The sequence below is a fragment of the Rhynchophorus ferrugineus genome, unplaced genomic scaffold (genome assembly GCF_030347505.1).
Source record: "Rhynchophorus ferrugineus isolate W39M unplaced genomic scaffold, kcgeb_rfMv2 rfM3, whole genome shotgun sequence".
Taxonomy (NCBI): Eukaryota; Metazoa; Arthropoda; class Insecta; order Coleoptera; family Curculionidae; genus Rhynchophorus; species Rhynchophorus ferrugineus.
Window position 1 is genome coordinate 61,564,742 of NW_027472582.1, and position 24,958 is coordinate 61,589,699.

The following is a 24,958-nucleotide window of genomic DNA, read 5'->3' on the forward strand; positions in this document are numbered from 1 at the left end:
TTGAGAAGCTGATTCGAAAAGCTCACCTATCGTAGTGCGATATCGAGATAAAAGGTACACAATGCCACAGGCGAAGGAAAGAGAAATAAAACATCAATCGCGGAATTTAATCAAGAGACGGCCTCGAAGAATTATGAAGACTAAACGAAGCCTAACATATGGTAAAAAGAACAGAAGATAAGTTAACAAGGTAAGCATTAATATTATTAAGTCTTGAGACCCAGAGAGATATTACCAGATAGAGCATATTGCCTCTCTAATCAGTTGCTTGGAACAGGAACGATATAATGGAGTCCCTTCTTCCAGTAAAATTTGATAGAGAGGCAAGCATTTTTAGTGTTAAGGATTCAGTTGCTGCTGTTTTTATTGAATATATTTCTAGAGCGTTCCTGCTACACTGAATATTAATATCGACATGGTAGCTGAAATATAAATATCAAAAAATGAAAACTATAACCTTGGCTTCATTAAAAAGAAAGCCTCCTCATACGAAGCGGGTGACGAATCACGATCAACTTGATAGTAGCTCTATCAGAGGTAAAATATACGAAATGTCTAAAAACAGTGAGCAATATTTCCAATATAAACGAAAGTTAATGCAATTATTTCAGAGGAAACTGTTTTGAGTCTAAAAAGTATCCATAGAAAGCTTAAAGATTTGAAGCTCTTTGAAGGTACGTGTACGAAAGGACGTAGAACATCCTTTCATACACACTTTGGGATCCAACGAAACTAGCAGGCACTGCATTTAAAAGAATACAATTTTTAAAAGCAAACAATAATAAAAAGGAAGACTTTATACATGGATATGTCAGAACATACCCAGTGGTCACACATGGTATGTTAATAATAAAAATAGTGTTAAGACAACAAAAGTTCCTACCTATCGATAATATATGCTCCTGTCCCCTTTGAAGTCGAAGCCAAAATGAACTAAAATTCAGAGTTGATGCCGCAACATTGTGTCGTTTTGACGTCCTCAATTCAGATGACGTTAGTTCACTGTTTTATTGAAGGGACTATATGTACAGTAAAACCTCTTAATAGTATTAAACTAATTTTGTAAATATTGATATTTTGGTGTCTTAACAACACTTCGAATACAAGTTTCCTGGATAGTGAACAAATTCCTAAGCTAAATATAAAGTGTTTTAATAAAGAATACAATTTAAACCGCGATCTCACCTTCGACAATGAATTTTTAAGGGTTATTTCCAGCGGCGTCTTCTTCCGATCATAAAATGTTTCACGTCCTGAAATGATCGCCCGCAGAGATTACGCTTCGGACCCTCCGGCCCTGAATTATTGATTGACTCCGGCTCGCTACCGCCAATCTGGTTTTAAGATGCAGACTGACCCGGTATGTCCGCCGCCTTCGGGCGCATCGCCTGTACAACGCTTCTTCGTGTCAATTAAGACAATATAAATTTAGGATTGGTACGAGATGGTCCCGAGGTATTTTCGTCCAACATTTATTTGATGGATAAAGGACATATATCTGGTAATTTTCAGTAATGCTGTTAAAGTTCCTTGTTCATGTATTTTTGGTTTGAATAGTTATTAGCTGGAAGTCGTCGAGATTGAATTAAAACTTGGACTATTGCTAGATATTAGTTGCTAGGTTGTTTAGTAAGTTCATGGAGCAATATCTGTTCAAAATAATATCTCTTAATGGCAATAAATATATAATGTAGCAATATATCCAGAATATTATTGTAGCTAAACAGCTGTAATTGAATGCAAAAAAAGAATTTTGGCCAGAAAAAATGAAAAAATTACTTCCTCTCACCTAATTTTTTTGTGGAAAAGGATTTTTAATTTGTTAGTATATAATACTTGCTATGGGGGCTATTATTATACCATCACAGGAAAGTAATTCAGTTGTTAGCCATTTTTATAGTTATATATGTATGATGTACGCACAAATTGTAAAAATGTACGTACAAAAAGTATTTTAATGGTATGATGACTGACGTATTGACAATTGACGGAAGACCTGTTATTGTAAATCTTAATGGGGTCCACTAGAGCAAGGTACAGAGTAAGAAAGTGTAATCTACTATTGTAGTAATAAGGCAAATCGACCAAGCTACAGACATTTTCTAAGATAACTCATTTGAAACAGGAGAAATATTACAATCAAGACTAAAATCTGAACGTTTATTTTGCCAATTCTTGTGTATGGCTCTGATACTTAGATACTGTTACACTTTAACATCAGTAAGCTTGAGGTTTTTCAAATGCAAGACAAATTCTGCATGTCTCTTTCCGAGGTCGTATTTGAGATGAACCTATTCGTTAAGTTGCAACAATAAATGTATATTTGAAGACACATTTAGAGATGTAGTTTAGAATGCTTTGGATATGTCTGTCAAATGAAGGATGAAAGAATTCTTTACAGAGTCTTGTGGTGGCAGCTCTGATCCAAGAAATTTGCTGCAGAATAGATTTGGCAACTGCGGCGAGATTTAGGATGGCACGAACAGCATCATATTGGGTGAGAAGTAGACAGTCTACCCGAATACTGGCTATGGATTGATGATGATGGTATGATGTTGTCATGATGAGAGACCACTTTGAGAATTATGAACAATTTGTGGATTAATATAAGAAATAACTGAATTAATACTAATGATCGTGCTAGCTTATTTTATTGAAATGATGAACTTAGATAAAAATTATCTCTGTATCTATAATTAAAATCATTTTATTAAATACTTAACATAATATGGCACTATATTTCTAAATTTGTTTTTTTCTTTAATACGATGGTAAAGATATATTTCACTATAAAACGAGATGATAAACTGACTGAATTACATCCAATATATTCAGGAATCCCGTTACCGGTCACTGTACTGGGTCCGATGTTGTATCTCAGGAAGATCCAACACTAGCATCAAAGAGCTTTCAAACATACCCTGATAAAATAAAAAACATATGTTGCTATGTTACAAAATCTACTCATGTGGCATTCCCTCTGCATTAAAGAACATTATTACCAGCGAGTATTAATAATTGTTAATTAATAACTTTCCCATCTGCTAAATGAAAATAACTTGTATTTAAATTATATCGAATGTATTGGCTTATCGAGTGAAAATCCAAGTTATCACTAGATAACATACGAATCAATACTTAAGCCTATTTGGTCATATGGAACCCAACTATGGAATAAAGCTAGTAAGTCTAATATGGTCATTTTATAGCAGTTCCAAAACAAAGTATGTGTTAAACTAAAAGACTGAAACGTTTAATAGCATCCAATTGATAATAGGGCCTATATAGACTTTAGAATAATATTAACTAATTAAGACAATAATTTACACAGAAAATCACTTAATGAAATGATTGAAGAAATATTGAAGAAATATGAAAATGAAGAATAGATACACAACATAGCAGGCATATAGATAAAACGCCAAGCAACCTTTGATAACTTAAACCTTAACTTTAAATTTTAACTTAAAACTCTACAATTTAATTAATAATGGATTGTTGATAGTACTGTTAGTTATTATTATCTCAATTGAAATAAGTATTATATGAGAAGAATAAACTAATCTCTAGAACAAAACAGATATTCAAACAATAAATCATAAAATAATTTAATATCAAGAACATTTATCCGTCACAAGAACAGGCTGTTAATTACCGAATGTGTCGGAAGCATTATTCAGGTAATTGTCAACACAGCATTAGGAACTCGCAAATGAACCTAAGCGCAAAAATGTCATAGTCGAGACATTCTGGCCGTCTTCCAGCTCATTTGCACGAAATTGAAACTCTCGTGACATGTGTCCGCGCCTTAATCTGGAACAGCTATCGACTTCTCTTTAATAATTGCTTTAATAAAATATCAGTTTCGCCATTTTATATAATAACGGCATATAAATATTCGACGATCATTTTTATGACTTAAAAAAATTAATTGTTATGGCATATATTTATAGTGATTTTTAAGATATAAAATATAAGATATAAAAATATGGTGCTGTATCCGTTTTGGTGTCCGTCTTCCATTTTGTATAAAATTTACCTTTTTTGGGGTTTCCATTATAATTTTACAACAACAGTTATAACAGTTGCGACTAGATAATTCGTTGTGTCTATTATCTAATGTTCATTTATATTTTGAACCTTAACAATTCCTTAAAGGTTTGAACCTTAACAATTCCTTAAAGGTTTTTTATGCTTTTTATATATTATCTTTTTAATGAGGAGATAATAGTTTGTAGAAACTCTTGTATAATAAGACTTTAGTGTAGTAGAGGGTATTCGCTTGATCGACATTCTTGAAAATGCTTGCAGAAACATAGACATAACAAGCTCGTGATAGTTATCAGTGGATAGTTGGCTGGTGAACAGATGAATGATGTCGGATATTATAGAAAATCAGATCGACGAATCAAAGCACTGTGGTGCTGTAGTTGGAAATGTTAAAATGTAATATTATATGTAAATATAGGTAATAATTTAGGATACAAATCATGGTTAATTCGTATTAATTATGGAGTACATTCCGTATATTTGGTTTTAAGTAATATATTTTTTGTAGTAACTGATTTATTGCCAATGTCTAAAAAAATTAAATAAATTTTTTGCCAATCAATTAATAGTTTACAATAGATATGTATTACAACAGATCTGAAGATAAAACAATTCGATGTAAAAGGACAGTATTTCCAGAATGTCAGTTATTTCAAGTTAGTTTTAGTAATAAAATATTTGTATGGTATAAATTCCGTACTTTTTATACGTATATTATACTCGCGAAAATATTTAACAATATAACAATATGCGAAAAACTGTTGTTTGGGGTACTCGATATTTTGGAGAATCATTGATAAATCCAGGAACATTTTTGATCGCATTTTCTGTTTACATAAATTTCAACTTGGCAAACATCTAGTTTCACATTTTAATTACGATTGGCTGATATTTTATATTATTTAATATTATCTTTTTCATTTCTATTTGCAATATAAATAATTATAATGTCGACAGGTGATTCGAACCATATTTTGTTACTTATTTAAAAAAAATTATTAGATGTTAGTAGGTCAACTAGATGTTAGTTTTATCATTTTAAAAGTTTAACTTTTTTTACTTCAACGTTTATTAGTTGTGTGGCGACCGTTTTGAAGGAAGTACGGTAGCGCTGTGGAAATGGTACTGTTACAAGGGGACGGTGATAAGAAAAGAGAGCGAGTCGTCGTCGTGATGGCCTTTTATACTCCAGAATTGCATGGTACCAATCCACCGGCGTTGCCAACCTTTGTAGTTGTTGATGGTGAATTGGTGGTGGCCTAAAGGGTCGTGGCGGTCGCCACAGTTGGAAAGAAAAACAACACTTCAAAATACGTTAAGATATAAAATTGTAGGATACATGACATCTAGAAAATAGAGAAAAGCTCAATAGAATCTAATTAGTTCAAATGAATCAAATGGGTTTTACAAAAAACTTTGATATATAGAAATATGTTATAAAAAAAAAAGAAACCTTTATCATATAAAAAATATTCTAGTTCCTAAATTACTAAGAGAAGAAATAGACAAGAAATACTAGTATATTTTCCAGCGATTCCTTTTTCCAAGGAAATGTAAATAGAAATTATATTTCCCTGATTTTGAATTGTGTAGATAAAAATTCGAAAAAGTGCAGTAAGAAAGGAAGAATATAGACCACTTTATTACTTAGAAAATTCTTCATATAAATAAACCATGATAGTACAAAAATAACAGCTAGTAACAGATATATTTACAATCAGAAGAACTATACGATAGGTTAAGAAAATAGAAAAAATACCAAACAATTCTAATACTAGATGTTTCATATATATAATGAAAAGCCAATTAATCACCCTTATAAAGACCATATTTGTCACGAAAAATGATATCCAGTATCCACGGACGCCTATATAAGAGCTGAAACAAAATCAGAGAAGAGTTTTCAGAATTCTAAAGCAAATCCCATCCTAATTAGGTCATAAAATTCGGAAACGTATTCGAATAAAACACTTACAACCTGCCGTAAATAATTTATTCGAGCTTAATTTTAAATGTTCGAAATAATAAATGTCAGAAAAAGCATCATAAAAATGCGAACATTTTGCAACATCGAGAAACACGGTGAATGTTAAAATGGCGAAGACCGTGCTCCTTTAGGAGTAGGGCGTCCCACTTTCTGACATGAAAAATGGCTTGGGGCTACGAGCCTACTGTATTTTGAATATCGTAATTTATGTAATAAGCATGAAGAAGTACTCGTATGAAGTGTTAGGGGCTTGATTAATACTAGTTTAAAATTACTGAACGTCTGAAATATTTCTGGATTTGGTTATCCTTTAGATTAAAATTTTTGCTTGTCCCTAGTTTGGCACAGAAAAGGGTCGACTTATTAGATATTTATAGCAGGAAATAGTCCGTTTTATTTCATAGTGTTCTAAATATAAAACAGATCTGATACATACAGTATTAACAATTTTAGCCTATATATTATACGAGGGCAGGTTCAAAAGTAATTCGGTCTTCTGTTTTTTTAACTGCCTGACTGGTGAGCGACTGAGACAAGTTTGTCTGTTGTTAGTTTCAGTGTTGCTTTGTATCGCCGTTCAACTAGTGGCCGTTTCTTTTCTTCAATAAATTAGTTTTTAAGTAAACATTTTTTCTTGCTTCATACCCTTTCATATATTACCACCTATATATATTACATTATGTGACTGATGGTGAAGTGTAGTGGTGCATAGGTTTATATTGATTTTTAGGATTGAGCTAGCATTATTATTTACACTGCCAGTTCAGTAATTGGTCTTTCGGTATTGTACTTCCTTCTGTAAAATAGAATACTTGACTAAAAGTTTTTTTTAACCTTACAGAAATTCTAACTGGTGCAGGGAATGCTGGTGCTGCTGCCTTATTAAATTCAATCATTCAATAAATCAAGATCGACTTACTTATCTAGAAAAGAAGCATATTATCAAAGAAAGCGGATATGTTGATGTTTGATTATTGCTATCACGGTTACTCTAAGCACTTCTTGGAGTAGTTAAATGGAATTCGGGCTTCCCAGTTGAAGCTCCAGAGATACAAAAGGTGGATTGAACTTGGTTAAACACTTCTAGTCATAAACCACTATAATTAGAAATCATCCATACTTTGAAAAACGCCCCTAGTCAGTACATTTATGCTAAAAGTTCACGATGTAAGGCAACCAAATGCAGATAGAAATGGCTGTGAACTAACATAGTCTATCGAGGTGTACATCTAGCAAAGATAGATTACAGTAGTTCAGTTGTTCAGCCGTAGACAATTGGAATTTCGAGTTCGTAACATTTGAGAAAAAACAGAAGCTTGGGTAAAAACAATGTTAATCAAAAGATCACCAAACGCAAATTGAAGGATGAAGTTAAAAGCTATATAAATAATGTTAGTTTATCTATAAGCAGTCCAGACACAGTAACGATCAGATCCTTTTGTTTTGTTATTCAAGGAATAAGATTATGGTGCGTTCTCATTAGACTGAAAAATTCGATGGGTAAGAATATGAGTTTGGTTTGATTGCTACTTCTTTCCGTAAAATATAACATTTCTAATTAAAATAAAAGTTTCTGTTTTAAACTTTATACATTTTTTACATATCTGCTTGTAGAACAAGAACAAATAGAAAAATCAAATTGAGAAGTTTCTAAAAGTAAAATTTTTAAGTTTCAGAATTATATATTTATTTTTACTATAACTGCTGTTAAAATCAATAGATTCCTGCTAAGCAGTTATTAGTTTTTTATTTTGTGAGTAAATTTTCCCATATTTAAGCTAAGGTGGCCTCCTTTATCTAATTGTTCAAGGTGGAATACTTAACCCTAATGCCTCCCAGCATTCCAAACAACGCACATTTTATAGTGCATGGATTATACGGTACCCCAATTGTTTTATAGTCCGGGACAGTGATCTGTGCTTCGTTGCGTTTTCTAGGTTCGTAATTACGAAATGACTTATCAATTATCAACGCAAATAGGTTTTAAGTGATGGGATCCATGTGTCTCCATTTAACTTTTACATAAAGAAAATTATATAAAATACACTTGTTAGTTTAAGAAACAAGTATATATTGACAAAACATATTAAATGTTTTCTTTTTACTGTTTTATTCTTACATTAAATATCATAAGGGTAACATTTTTAAAATTGAATATTAGACATTAATTCGTTACTGTGGCTGTTTAATCTGAAAAAATCTGCTACTAAAACCCGTCAAACACTTTTAGAAACTAATTGTTTGTAAATTAGATTAGTAGTAGATTAGATTAATACAATGAACTTATGGAGAGATTGTAAAAGAGTATAAGTATATGTAAGTGTTTTCTAAAAATAAATCTTAACTAGGCTGAAGATTGAATGAATGTTATTTTCCTAATTTATCTACCCACGGGAATTTTAGATGTTCATCTTTTACGTTTAACACAGATATACGATATGATATATTATTGTAATATATAATGTAACTCATTATTAAAGAAAACTATTAAATGGTTTGTTTTTTAAACGCCGTTCAAACCTTTTAATAAAAAAATAAGACACCGAAGAATAATCAGTGGAACTTTACTTTGAAAAACCCACGTCTACAGAGATAACAAATACAAGTCATTATACAAATGTATTTCTTCTTTAAAAATAATCTTAGTGGGACGTCCTTATTAAAATATGTTCAATGAATTCTTTGTATGGAGCTTTTTAGTAAATGAAATATTATTCTGCAGAGAATAAATTTGAGCGTCTCCTCTTAACTGCAAGGTTTAATGCTTCTAGCTAGGAGTATAAAGAATATCTTAGTAAATGTTATTTTAATCACTTGATATTGAATAATGATATTTCAATATTATTCATTAAGAGAGCTAATTACATGTGAGAGATTTGTTTATTAAAGGCTTTTTTGTGAAAAAAAATGTATTCGTTATTAATTCTTTTTATTATGTTACTTATATCAAGCCATTGAATTTTATATTCCTTTTGTTAACACTGAAATTGGTAGCATTAGACAAACGACTTTTGACGCAATACATGATCCGATTTTCAGGTATCTTATGAAGATAAGTGCATATAAACGAAAGAGGTAAAGTCTGTAAATAAGTGAGTTTGGGTTTTTGCTTATATAACAATTTTTTTCTTTCAATGTTTTGTTTATATAGTGACGAGAATTTTGCTTAATATGTTTTTGCTTGATATGAGAGCTTTTTATATTCAAACAGAGGGCTTTAACTGGAAAAGAAGTGCCGGATGCTCAATCCTTCAAATAAAATCAGCGAAATACCTGGTCATCCATCTCAATAGTAGGATTTATAGTTGTAGGTAATTTTAGAGGTTAGTCGCAAGATCCGTTGGCCTTGATTTCGGATTAAAAAATTTCTGATTAATTACCAATGCTAGGCGCAACGTACTCAACAAAGACACAATACTTCGAAATTAAAATCAAATGGACTACAAAGGTATGCAAGATTTCGCTTAGAAATCAGAAGATTGAAGCGAATTATATTAGTAACACCGTCATAGATTTATACATCTTGTAAATGTTAAAGATGATGCCTAAAGACGTACATTTGACAAGACAAACAACCCTTTAGTAGACTGAAAAAGCTTGAAGATGCGAAATTGCAAGAGTTATTGGATGAAGACCCAACCCAAACTCAAAAACAATTGGCAAAAGCATTAAGTATGGTCCAATAAACGATTACGGACTGGTTACGGGCAATTGGGAAAATCCAGAAAATGAGAATATGGACGCCACATCAATTTAAAGACAGGCAAATGGAAAATTGAAAGATTGTCTGTGAAATGCGGCTTCAAAGGTATGAACGGAAGTCGCTTCTGCATCGAATAGTAACGGGTGATGAAATGATGAAAAAATAAATTATGAAAACCCTAAGGTTTTCACCTGGCGAGGCTGGCCAATCGATTCCAAGACTAAATCGTTTTGGTCGAAAGCCAATGCTCTGTGTTTGGTGGGACCAGAGTGGCGTGGTCTATTACTTCTGTCTACATGCCTTGATGGAAAAACGTCTAGAATGGACCGGAAAGCACAGCAAAGTGATTTTATAGTACGATAACTCGCGGTCTCATAAAGAAAAGTCGATCAAGGAAGTCCTGAAAGGGGCTTTGAAGCCTTGATGGGACATATATCGCACCCGCCATACTGTCCATATCATGCCCAGTTTGACTATGAGCCATTCGCATAAGTGGGACACACGCTTGCGAGCAGCAACTAAGTGGTTCGATGAATGGTTTTGTTAAAATTCTGAAAAATGAGCAACATATATAGAATCAAATGTGCAATTTTTTTCCAATAACGTTTTCCATTTTCTTAAAAATTATGTAGTTTTCTTCGAAAAAAGAAACGGCATTGGTCTTCCGGTATTGAATTTCGGATATTGTATTGAAATTTATGTTTAGTTTTAGAATATTCAGTATGATTTTTTATCGACTATATCGAATTGATGAGTGTTAAAACCGCTGAGAAAAGCCAATACTCGTTTTTCTTGCTATAGCGTCTTCTCTGTGAGTTCACGATAATACTTGATGACTTCAGTAATATGTCTAATTGAATAAAATAAGAAAAGTATTACACAATTTGTTAAAATAATCTATAATCGCAGTCTATATCATTTGAGTATGTATTATAGTGCATATATAACCTAGAATATGAATCTGAAAGGAAATATTGGTGACGTATAAGTTATGATGACGATGTGGATACCTACCAAGGCAGAGGAAATTGGGTTCTCCGGCGTATTGGGGCGTGGGGTGTGCCGCTTCGCTGGGCGTCAAAGTCTGGTCGGGCAGCAAGTAGGGACACTGCTGCTCTACGTCCTGGCAGATGCGCAGGCAGGGTTTTATGCGGCTACCGCCCGATCCGATATGAGGCACCAGGGCGCTGCAAATCCAACGCCTGTACGCTACCTGCAACATAAATTACAAACATTACACACGTTTTAGAGCATATGAGTGTATAAACTGGAACAACTTCCAAAACTCAAAGTAATAAAAATCATTATTTTCGTTTATGTCCTCTTTATTATTTAGAATTATACCGTGTAAAATATACTTCATATAGGCCCAACAGAAAATACTATTTGATTTTGGGATACAAAGAATACTGAAAAAAAGTGACGTAAATTAGAATCAAATGAATATTTATTCAATAGCTCTTTACGAATGTAATTTTTCTAGGTTTATTTAAGTTTCCTCTATTTACATAATATTTTATACACTTTATATTTAAATCATTTTTAAATATTTTTTGTATGGTGATTTCAAATATTGCTCCGGGCCAAGCATTGTTTAAAGACAAGACTGGACTATATATCATATTACTCAATAGATCTAGGAAATAACCTTCTTTTAGATGGATATTTAACTTTGTATGTGATCTTGGAGAATTGTTTCGTGTCGTCCCGTTAGCGGACGATGACGAGATGCCAATATGGTCGCTTTTTGAGCTATTTTATTGGTTTGTTTGAAATTTTATGTTAGACCCGAGACATTTGATTTGTGCACTTGAATTTCCTTTACCTACTTACGTACGTTTTGCCTTTGGATGTCATTTTTCTTTGAGCGTAATTTAGAAAAGTCCGTTCTAGCATTGCATCCTCGTTCTAAGAAGTACTGCGAACCCGATGTACCGAAGCCAAATAAATAGGACATCGTTTTAACAGGAATATTTAAATTCTAATTCCAAAATTTCAAAAATTAATTAACCAAGTTAATCTTATCGTCCCTTCATAATCGAGTCTTAGGAAAAGTAATAAATTATGTTTATATTCACATGTGTTGATATGTATATACTTTGTTGTAAGTTAGGATTATAAGTTGATTTTATTTATATACTGTTTATCATTATATTATTTTTTTGGAAAATGAGACTATGGATATCATATGGTACTTTTATGAAAATTGTTTTTAATCCAATCCTATTGCCCAATAAATCCTGATGTTAGAGTTTGTTCACGTGGTGTGGAGGTAACACGTGATGATGTGGTATTATGTGTCGCGCCTGCAGGGTAGATTTTGTTTAAGAGCTAATCTAATGCTAACAAAACATTTTTTTAGAGGTGTCTATAATACAATTGTAAACTAACTATTAAATCCTTCTATTGGCGATCAAAGTACCATAGAGTAAATTGATGATTGATGTAATTGTTTACAATGTTATAGCAATGCAGGATATGGGTGATATCTTTGATTAATATTTTACCCCATGTAGCAATATAACATATACATTGTTTTTATAGCTTCTTTTTTAGTTATTACTTTATTAAAATTTTGTTTTAAGAAATCTTCGCGTTAACTTAAATGACGACAATGTGTAACTAATACAAGTGTGCTCCTGACGGAGGTACTATTTAATTAGGTTTCCTTTACTAGCTGTTTGTTTACGGCTCAGTTATTATTGAAAAACATCTATCTGTGTCTGGAGCGATAGAAAAATTACAGGCATCAGTCAAGAAGATCCTGATGGACTAGAATGAAATATATAGCTGAATACCAATCCTACTTACAAATACCTAACACTAAATCATCTAACCTATTAATAATCCAACGCTGTAAAAACAAAGTTCTTCGATTAATTGCCTATACTTATCGCTATGTAACCAAAACACTGCGAAATTAGCTTGAAATATAATGGATACACGATTTTTGAGTTATCCAAGATTTCGCTGTAAAACATGAAAGAAATCATACGGACGTAGAAGCGACACAATTGAAGAACAGTCTCTAGGAAGCAGACTGAAGCAAATCAAACTACAAGAACTTATTAAGGTTAATTTTAATTTGTTATATTAAGTCTACCGATTAGCGAGTGACCAACTTGGAGATCATCCGAGAAGACATCCGGTCTTATCTAACTTTGACGTGACTGGGGTCATTTTCATCATCGATTTTGCTTTTGCTCTTTGGACAACCATAATTACATACAATTACAAATAATCAAGGTACGACCATTTGCCAGAATCATTCGAGTCTGTGACTATCACAAAAAGAGAAGGACAATCCTGCCACCTTAACCACTACGTTAACTAAGCTGACTAAGTTAGTCTAATTCAATTTTAATTTTGGAAAACATATTGATATATTTATCTGGCTTGCAAAATGATCATTATACAAATGAGTAGTAGTGATAAATGAATTTTTAATTAAGATTTTAATAAGCGTATAAAATAAAAATGTTTTATTAAAAAATATTGTAGAGGAGGGTATATCAATACTATTGATGGTCTATGGTGCCATCTATGGCGCTAATAACAAATTTTTCTCACAGGGAACCTGATGTAAATGAAGTATTAACTACATCAAAGTGTCCTCTAATAAATAGGTTATTTTAAAGTTGAATAAAAAGCATATTATTCTAATATTAACATTAATTGCGTTATGAAAAAGTATGACTAAAATTGACGGAATATAAATGTAATTGAATTAGCTTAATAGTAGTAAGAATTTCGGTTGAATATAGACCCAAAAACAAATTAAGTCAATTATTTTTTACGAGTCGAGGGTCTGTTTTAAAACAGCTAAAATCGTGCGGCTAATAAATGATGTAATCGAGGGGGGACTTGTTTCTATAACAGTTACAAATTAGAATTTTTAAATTTTGATTTATATCGAGTTTAACGATCTTAAAACGGTATTCGTATAATTTAATTCAAAAGTTTGAATACGATAATTTAAATGTTCAGATAAAAGATACAATGTTTATTTATGTAGTATAGTGAATTTTTTAAATATATATTTTAAAGTCTCTTTTTACCAACTATGGGTTTATCTGGACTGGACCTAAAGTTTAACGTGAGCTCCGAACCACGGTCCTCAGCATTAAGCCTATCGACTGGCGACTGACCAACTTTAGAAATTATCCCAGAAGACATCCAGTCTTATCCAGCCTGGTTACTGGCGTGACTGGGATCATTTTCCTTGTCGGATTTTACACACTTGCCTAGGACTAGTATTGTATTTTAGAACCCATATTGGTATTACTGTCATATACATACATAAATGTGTGTGTGTCGGTTTCGTTTGGTACGTTTGGTTTTTAACCCATTTCGGAAAAGGAGTCAGTTGGTAGTTTTTATATATAGTAGAATATAAAATACGAGTAGTAGATAGGCTAAATAAGGTTTTGGTTCAATTTTATTTAGTTACTACAACGATTATTATGTGCATATTTTGTTTTAAAATGCTTTATTGTGTTAAAAAGTTTGGATAATTTAAAATTTTTATTTCATTATTTATTTTTTGAAGTCAGTTAATTTTTGGTCAATTTTTCAAGGTCGGTTTTTGTTAAAAATACATTTTACAGTTTTGGATTTTGACCAAAATTAGTGTTGAATGTTTTCTTTTTTTTTGTGTATATAAACTTCTTAGTAAATGAGCAATTTATATTTTTGTATTTTTTTTTATTAATATTGTAAATATTTGTGATTTGTTAATGACCCTTATGAAAGTTATTTTGTCTGTAAGTCATTTATAAATAAATAAATACATAAATAAAAATAATATTGTTAGTTGACAAACATTAAACTGTGATGTCTAATACGAGAATTAATGATGCGTGAAATGATGTTTTTAATAATAACAGGCGGTTGGAAAAGAATGCGGATTCGTAAAAAATTGAGTCAATTATTTTTTACGGGTTAAAGCCGTTAAAACCGAGGGGCAGATAAATGAAGCATCAGTGGTAGGGAAACTCTTTCTGGTAGAACAGATACAAATTGGATTTTTTAAATTTTTGATTTATGTAAAGTCCAGCGTTACTCTAAGTGGAAATATCGGAAAACTTACTACAGATTTTCATTGATTGGAATATATTTGTTACAGTTGAACATATGTTAATCATTCTTAGTTATACGTTGTTGCTTTTTGATAATTCCACTTTTTATTATAAATCTTAGAAATTTTGTTATTGGCATTTTGTTGTTATTGTCAGTCTGTAATGTGAAGTATAATTTAGAAAAATTGATACTTTGAACTAGTAAATTTAAATAATCGAATACGAAAGCCCAAGAACTTTTGGTAGTGGTAGTGATTCAATACAGTTTATAGAAACATCGATAATTTTTCCTATGGGCGATCATATCGAATATTCGATTGAGAGGGTCTATTATGAGAAGATATTACAACAAACTTACGAATTGGATGTTATTGCGATGATCTTATGGAATTTATTTTTATTAAAGAAATATATTGTTCCATAGAAACAGAACCACCACCGCCAATATCTGGGTAGGGCAATGCCTCTAGGGTCTGCTGGTATATATATCGTGACTATATATATTAGAACAATAAATGTCTTCGACTTAATAGATTTAGACGAAATGAGGCATGCGTTTAAGTACAAAGGAGAAGAGGTTAGTCTTTTCTATACATCAGGACAAGTTTTACGTCCATAATAAAATATGTTACCAGAATAATTTAAAATACTTTTATCTGGAGCGTTGATAAACTCGGTATCAAAAATGATGTTTGAACAGGGCAACGTCTGTCGAGTTTATATGAGATTACAAAACATAATAGATGCGTGCAACACCTTTTGAAAATGCAATATATAATGTAAGGACCATCATCAGCTAAAAATCAGCTTTATTTATTATCATTAATATCAGCTATTATTCGGTTTCGCCTTATTTTTACGATAAACTTTCCTAGACAATATATGTAAAGAATATATTTAACGACACCGGTATAATTAAATCAACAAACGAGAAAAATATTTATATTGGGCCTAGAGTGCTATGATAATATAAAGTGAATTAGTCGTTATTGACTTATCTTTTTGATTGTAGGATTTGTCGTCTTTTTGGATACCCAGCAAACGACAAAATTGCCGCCGGCTTGGTTGGCGGAGTGATAAACGCGACAGGACGGTCCACCTACTGTTGCGATAGTCGCGGGTTCGAATCTTGCAGGGGCATTGTCGTTAATTTATGTTTGTGATTGTGTAATATTTGTGATTGTCCTAGGTAAGAGTGTACAATCCGACAAGGAAAATAATAAAAGGCACGCCAGCAACCAGGCTGGGTAAGACTGGATGTCACCTGGAATGATTTCTAAATTGGTCACTCGTCAGTCCGTAGATCCAGTCCAGTTCAGTCGAAACCCTCTTTTGTAGAAAGGATACTTTAAAATATATATTAGAAAAATTCAATACCATTCTATTTATTCCATTTATTATTTTCTATTTCGTTATTTCATTTATTCGTATCTTTTCTATAATTCTTAAATTACTATAAAAACATAATAGATGCGTTTAACGTTTTTAAAAATTCAATGTATAGTTTAAAGACCATCATCAGCTGATTTTGAAAAGCAGGTTTTTGCGTGATAAAATGGGAAAAATGTAACTTTTATTCGTTTCCCCTTTATTTTGGTGATAGAGTTTCCTAGACAATACATGCATAGAAGATATTCAACTCCACCGGTATAATAATATCAACAAACGAGAAACATATTTATACTGGTCCCGGAGTGGCATGAATGGCGGCGGGATAGGTGGGGATCGACGGAGACGGCAACAGCGCCGATCCGGAGACGACGCACGACGCCTTGCCAACGAAGTTTCGGGATTATTAGGCCCACGAATGTACGGTTAGCAGTGTTGCTTTGTCGTTCTTTTTGCGTGTGGGCGTCGTAAATTAAATTGAACAAAAATTCCTTTATATATCTTCTTAAACCAAGAAATTGCAGGGGTTTGTGATAATGATATAAATTACGGGGACGAAAAATATCGTCCCCTAAAAGATAGCTGCTTTTCTCGTGATCCATCTATTACATTTGTTCCCGGCCTCCATTTCCTCTTCTTTTTAATCTTATCGTATGAAATAAACGTCACGATGCTTATTTGTTTATACATTTAAGAGCAATATTAATCTAAATGTTATCTGGTCGACTCATTGTTAACATTCCAAGAAAACACAGAAGATATAATTTTTAGAACTGTTCTATATTTCCTTTTTTATATATTTAGTCTACTTTTACCGACGAGGGTTGGACTGGCGAGTGGCCAACTTAGAAATCATCCCAGAAGACACTCGGTCTTACCCATCCTGGTTACTGGCGTGACTGGGATCATTTTCCTTGTCGGATTTTGCACCCTTGCCTAAGGACAATCACAAATATAAATTTACGACCATGCCCTGTAATAGTAGGTGGACTGCCTTGTCGCCTTTACCACTGCGCTAACCAAGCCGGCATGTACATTCAAGGCATGTATCATTCAAGGAAATCAAAAATCGTTCCGAATATTTATGGTTCTTACAATTCATTATGGTAATTTAATATTTATATTGGTCGCTCCAAGTCGGCTTTAAAAAGATTTGAACAATAATGTAAAGTGAACTAGGCAGGATTGACGTTTCCTTTTAATTGTGCGATTTATCGTTTTTGTGCATACCCAGCAATAGAAACAAATGCCATAAATTGCAACATGTTTGGTACTTTACTAAGGCTGTTATTACCAGATGTGATATCTTGACATGTCTAAGAGATCTTACATCATAATACGAGTGTTCTATGTAATTTCATTTGTGACTCTTTTTATTCTGTTGGTTTACTGTGTTTTGTGCAGCCCAACCACTGTTTTATCAAATGGTGAGTTTGTTCACAAAGTATTCCAGTTTCATCTTTTTAATTTCACTTCATCTATTCCATTTATTATTGTCTTTGTCTTTATTTATTAATTTTCTTTTATTTCATTATTTATTAATTTTTTACCAACATTTTTTTAATTACTATAAATGAAATATAATAATTTATTATTGCTAAAGTATTGCTTATTTATTTATTTATTTTAGATTTTTACTTTTCATTAGCAAGGCCCACTAATCCTAGTGACAGGAATTAGAATACAATGCAATATTCAGTATTTAAAATTCGAATATGATGATAGAAATGTCGTATATAATTCGTTGTATATAATCCCTTTATTCCCGGATATTTATTCATGTTATTTTTGTAATTTACGTCTAAGGCAGAGTTTGTAACTAGGATTATAGAATGAGGCCAATACGGCTCCATTTATTTCAGGGGATAGTTGATAAATTTATCAAATATTTTTTCTAAGCTTTCTTTTATTTGTGATACAATAACAATAAAATGTCTGAAATTATAATCCTGCAGCCGATCTAATCTGGTTCATACAGCCACACTAAAAATTGTTGACTGAATGTAAGCTAAATGTGCTTCAATTAGTTTCAATGCTTCAATGAATTCCATCAAGCATACTAATTCTATGCCGTAAAAGTATCAGTCCTACAAAAGTAATCAAATAAGTCATTTAATTTTTATTTATTTTTCATAAAACGTAGTCTTTCATCTTGTGAGACAGAGTTGTCGAAGAAGGTCTTTTTTTAACTTCAACTAGAGTTAGGTAAGTTGAATTTTGAATAAAACTGTTTTTTTATTATATAGAATTGGGATTGCAAACAACTGATGGATCAATACGAGCATCGTTTGGATGTCTTGATAAATGCTCTACAAAACTAGTGTATATACAAAGTTTTTTTGTACATACGATATCAATATGTTTAATGAATTGCCTACCGCAATTTGTTAATCCGTTTTGAAATCAGACAATATCTTCTTTTTATTCTAATTAAAGACAAACACGATGCGGTATGATAAGTTGGAACGTGTAACCGAATTAGCTTGCCAAAGTCGTCCGGTTGTCAAATGTATGCAAAATTCATCAAAACAATAGTGATAAGAGGTTATAAACCGGCAAACATTATTTTAATGCCTTGCTTGTTTTGCTAAATTTCTAATCGCTAGTTATTACTACCCTGATTGTAAATTCCGAAGCCAAACAGAACAGATTGCGTCTCTAATCGGTTACTTTGAACACGAATGAGATACTGGGGGCTCCCCCCTTGGCAGTGAATTTTAGTATGATGATGTAGAAATTAGCTCCATATTAAGCTGCATCGGAAATTAAATATATAAAGTATATAAAACAGTGAGTAGTTTTTCAATACAAACATAATTTAAGACAATTATTTTAAAGGAAACTGTTAGTCTGAAAAGTACCGAAGGGTTCAAATGGAACTAGGATATTGCTTTTGAAAGAACAAAATTTTAGATAAATTCGGTTAGACATATTGAAGAAGCCATTGGTATATCATGGAAATGCGAACAAATGTTTAATAGATTGGAAATTAAAAGCTTACTTATTCGCTTGAATGAAACTTTCTGAATATGATATGATTCAAGGCTGTCAATTTTTAAGACAGAGTAATGAGAATGGAAATAAGTAAAGGTGAGTATATAATTAATATATGATAACTATAGGAAATCATATTGTAGACTGTAAAAGAGTTATGTGCACAGATATGTGTGTAATTGTTGAGAATATACATGAGCATTTGGTTAAAATATGTTAGAAGAGAAAGAATAGTAACTGTTTTGCAGATATGGAAAATGCATTAAGGAAAATACAGTGATTAAGTCTAGTTTGATCAAGAAAGATGTTTACAGATATTAACAGAACCAACGAAGGAGAAATACAGTGCTATCAAAATGTTTTATAAGGAGACACTGTACTGAAGGACACAATAACTAAGCGTAAAAGGTAAATGTGATCTCTATTGGAAATAAAATATATTACTTGGATATACAATTGTTCATTGGGTGGATTAGGCCTCCAGGGGATACAAATACAAACGCGTCCAGAACTCTAATCATAGGTGTTATGGAAAAGAGCTCAATGTAAATATAATTAAAAACATTTCTAACCTACAAACTATTATAAGTGTACTTAATTGTAGTTTCAAGTCCTTTGATCACATATGTATTAGATTTGCCATAATGTTAAAATAAATTATGTTTGGTGACAGTATTGTTGTTTAATTATTTTATTTCGTTGAGAATTTTGTTGTATGTCAAAGCCAAACTGAATTAAAACTTATAGTTGATACGGCAACATTGCGACGTTCACAAATTTTGATGACGTGTGTACAAAATAACTTTGTATAGACTATACATAAACTTTCATGGATAATATATCTTTATTTAAAGTTCAAATATGCAAAATATTTTTATATTTTCCTGTCAATTATACTGAAGATGCAATCATTAATTATTATAATAAAAGTTCTTTAAAAACACTATTCAGAAGAATTTGTTCATTTTAATATTTTGAGTATTTTATTTGTAATATTGTTTAATATCTAATATAAATAATCGATAGGGTAATAAGATACAGTATACTATTTTATTAGCCCATGTAATATAACATAATATGTAGAATTCAGATATTTTGGTCTGTTAAGGTAGGATAGAAAGATAGTATTAAGGGTCTTGTATATTTATTTTATAATTGATATGTTACTGTGAACAAAATTAAGACTTCATTGATTCAGATCTTCATTTAGGCCAAATTTCCAACAAGGAACATACATATTATGCTTTGTATGTGAGAAAATATTCGCTTCAAGAGGAACCATGTAGTATGGTTATCTATATACTATATATAGTAACTTTTTTGATCAAATATTTAATCCATATCATTTTGCCATCGCCTGATTGATTGCCATCGGACACCTGTGGCCATGGATTGGAGTTCTTTTTTATTATTTTCTATTGTTTTAGAATTTATTAACTGGAGGGTAGAGGAATGTATTTTTGGTTATTACTTTTTTAAATATATTGAGATTTATATCCAGAGAATAATTTTTGGTTTCCAATTAATATAATTAAAAAAAAAATGGTTTCATTAAAAAATGTATTATCTAATTAACATATTTCGAATTAAAAAAAGTCATTTGGAAGTAGATACTTGATATCGCGACGAAATTGGGAAAAACACCCAATTTTCCGAGAGAGAAAAAAATCAATAAAAAAGTTGATGAGCAAATTGATAAAAAAATAGTTGCGAAACTGTTTGCCTTTTTCAATAACAAACTAATTGAGGATCTCCAAGAGGCCGATTACACGGGACGGCCAACTGCTGGAATATTTATGCTGCCCGCGCTCCTTGGGAGCGGTTGGTTGCCGTCTCTGCGAGATCGCGGCCGCCGCCAAACAAAAGGGGCCACCGCCCTGCTGCCAGCTGTGCCGCCGATCGATCCCGAACAGAATTCGGGTCTCGCCGGCCTGGAAGTGGGTTAGGAATGTCGACGATGACGGGGCGGGGTGCGGGGAAACTAGGGGTGGCATGGATGGTGAAGCGGGAGTGGTGGGACAACGCGGGTTGGCGCTGTTTGAAATGCAGGAGGGCCGAGCCGAAGGGCTGAGACGAAACTTGTTTAATGTTTCGACGGAATAAAAATTAAGGCACGACAAAGGTTCTTTCGGTTCGCTTCGAGGACTCTTTTTTCTTCTCTTGCTTCTCCGCGCCGAACTGCCTCCCCCTCCGACACCTCTGTCCTACCTCCTCCCCTCTTGTACCCTCTACCGAACATGTTTAGGTGGTTTTGTATAGAGGCTGTGTTAAAATATTTCGTTTCGAATAAATTTCGGTTTTGATCGTGAGTATTCACGACACAATTTTTGTCAGGAAATGTGTTCGCAGCTCTTTTTATTAATCACGTCAAATAATGGATTTTATCGATATCGCTCGCCGCTGATGAAATATTTGTCTAGGGATATTTTAGGAGTATTCCTTGTAATATTTTGTTAAGAGAGTTGTAGATTATACGGAATATTATGTTACGTATTTTAATTATATACATTAATTTGATTATTTTATTTGGAAAATAGGAAAGAAAACATATTGTGTAAAAACTTTTACTAATTTGGAAAGTAAGGAAGAGTGTTAAATCATCATCATCATCATCTTCATTATAAATCTATAGCTGGCGAGAGCGCCTATTTCTCAGCCAATACGCTGTTGGTGCTGCAGGACACAGTCGCAGCTGGTGATCGGCTGGTTGTTCTGGCCTGGGACACATTCTTTCTGTTGCAAAAAAATTATTTATTTCAACACTCAGGATATTTTGCTGTATTACCAACAAAGATATATATTCATAACCAGAATATAGTGAGTAGAATATGTAATTATGTTCTCGAAAATCCCTTATGGTTCCTATCCTAAATATATTTACAAATCCTACTTTAAACATAGTGCTGGTGACATTATGAGTAAGCCTTTAAGCCATGAAGTAAGTGAATATTAAAACTATTATGGATAATTTAATAGTATCTTTATATCTTGAACCAGTTTTCAAAATGTAATAATCACATTAGCTGAATTAAATTCTAGAAGATAACCTTACATTAGCTATTTTACACGCTTGTATCGAATTTGGGAGGGAATCTATGACCGGTGGTGTATGTTGATTTGTTAGGTAATAAGTTTTGTTGTTATAATAAGCAATTTGTTGTTAAGTATTATTTATTCGGTATAGTAACTGTTGAGCATTAAGCTGGTTTATTCCAGCCATATTAGGATCGGAATTTCTAAATAAAACGTCCAGAAGAACACAGATCGTTCAATAAATGTTCAATAAGTACATTATGGTGGGTAAGAATATCTCAGATTATAAAGAAGAAATTATTTTTTCATATTAACGTAGCCAATTCTTTTTCTAGAAGAAGTTGAAGTTAATTATAATTATGTAAGTGAAGTATGTTTTCCAGATGAATAATTTAATGTATAAAAATGTTAAGAAGGGCATTTTAAAAAATAGGTAGAGTGAAGAAGTAAAGTTAATATTTTTCTTGTCTAATTAATTGCGCGTCTAGAGGGAACTTAGTAATTCGAACAAGGGCGAACAAATGTATTTTGTTGATCTTTTTTCATTTAATTTAGATTTTGCCAAGATATAAATGAACCCATTTACTTTCTTGTTAACATAAAATATCTGCATATAATACATACTGCCATAAGAATATTTTCAAATGGTTTTAAATATGTAGTGTAAACATTTAAGCATATCCTAAAAACCAGTCATACCAAAATAAGTAATTTATGCAGTATATTAGACATTATGAATAACGAAAATAAAATGGAATCTAGATACTTTCCAGATTTTTAACAATACCAATAAAAACGATTAAGATAAGATATAAGAATTAAAACGATAAATTAAGAAATCGGAAGGAAATCTCCGAGTTCGTATCAAAATATTGTGGTAATCAAATGGAGGATTTGATTTGGAATATAATTGAACTTTCCCAATTAGTTATTACATTTTAGTTCATTCGCAAGTTCGCTAGGTTTTGCTTGATATCTGGTAGCGAATTTTCTTAAATCAATTTGAAAAAATACTAATATAAATTTATAGAGTGTGTAAATAATTAAAAATTTGACGTATGAAGCTTGCCGTATGTATATATATATATATATATATATATATATATATATATATATATATATATATATATCGTTAATAATTAAATACGTTGTTTTGTTAAAGATTATATATATGGCCCAAAAAATTATAAAATCATTTGAAACTTTAATCAATCGCTTCTTGTTAAATTAGAATCATATTGATAAGGGTTAGTCAAGTAACCATACATATACCTACAAATGTATCGAAGCTTCAGCCAAAATAATGCTAACTATCTCTGAATAATTTATGTTCATACTATATCCATGATAATTTAACAGGTCAATTGGAAAGTCCCGGCCTGACACATGCATGGCACAAACATGTAGATGGCCCTACTAGGATTAAATCCATGTGTTTTTAGTTAGCCCTAAACCTCAAAAGATGCGTGTATAAAGCTTGAAGTCATGATGAAATTTCTGGACAATGCCCCAGGAAAATCAACCATCCTATTGGTATGCTAAGTTCAGACGTGGTGAAATGAGCACCGAAGACGGTGAACGTAGTGAAGGCCCAAAAGAGGTTGTTAACGACGAAAACATTAAAAAAATAAACAAAATTATTTTGAATGGCCGTAAAATGAAACTGAATGAAATAGCAGACACTCTAAAGATATCAATTGAACGTGTACATCATATCATTCAGGAATATTTGGATATGAGAAAGCTCTGTGCAACGTGGGTTTTGACGCAAGCTCACTTTTGATCAAAAACAATGACGAGTTGATGATTTGGAGCAGTGCGAGCAAGCAGCAAGTATAATAAACCCGAGTTTTTGCGTGGATATTTGACAATGGATGAAACACGGCTCCATCATTTCATTCCGAAGTCCAATCGACAGTTATCTGAGTGGACTGCACATGATAAACCCTTTACAAAGCGTGGGATAACGCAATAGTAGGCTTGCAAGGTTATGGCGTCTTTTTTTTTTGATGCGCATCTAAAAATATTCATTGAATACCTTGAAAAAGGAAGGACCATGAACAGCGACTATTACATACCGTTATTGGACCGTTTGAAGGACGAAATCGCCGAGAAACGGCAGCATTTGAAGAAAAAGAATGTGCTGCTTGGCCAAGACAATGCACCAGTGTCACAAGTCAGTGAAAACGATGGCAAAAATCCATGAATTGAGCTTCGAATTGCTTCCTCATCTACCGTATTTTCCAGATCTGGCCACCAGCGATTATTTTCTGTTCTCAGATTTCAAAAGAATGCTCACTGGGAAGAAATTTTCGTCGAATGTTGAGTTAATCGTCGAAACCGAGGCCTATTTTGAAGCGAAGAACAAATGTGATTTACTATGTATGTATTACTCGAATCCTCTCAAGCTACTATGGCTTCTATTGTAGAAATTATAATCCTTCAGCAATTAATAAATCGATACCAACGAGCATAACTCTATTGAATTAAATCCTACTAAATTGGCAATTTGATATATTAAATTATCGCCATATAAAGACCTGAAACCACACAAGATACTTTACATCATTATTTACCGGGTTCCCTGTTGATTCACGCAATCGAGCTCCCAATCCATCACCGGTTAAAGTACGCTTTGAGACCAGTTCCGAAACGAAATTGTCAACGAATTAAAAGGATGGCCTTTTGTCCTGTTGACACCTGTTTGTTTCGATCCGCAGGATA

General features: G+C 32.3%; 1 protein-coding gene across 2 annotated transcripts in view; it reads right to left on the minus strand.

Moving 5' to 3' along the window:
- The window catches only part of Mid1 (calcium-permeable channel component Mid1), a 203,063-nt gene that overhangs the window by 22,627 nt on the left and 155,478 nt on the right, over positions 1-24,958 (minus strand). For both annotated transcript variants that reach the window (XR_013004829.1, XM_076398033.1), the window contains exon 2: positions 10,755-10,953. Coding sequence is in view for 1 of the 2 variants with exons in the window: in XM_076398033.1 (XP_076254148.1) it covers positions 10,755-10,953 (199 nt within the window). In the remaining variant the exon portion in view is untranslated. The remainder of the gene's footprint in view (positions 1-10,754; positions 10,954-24,958) is intronic.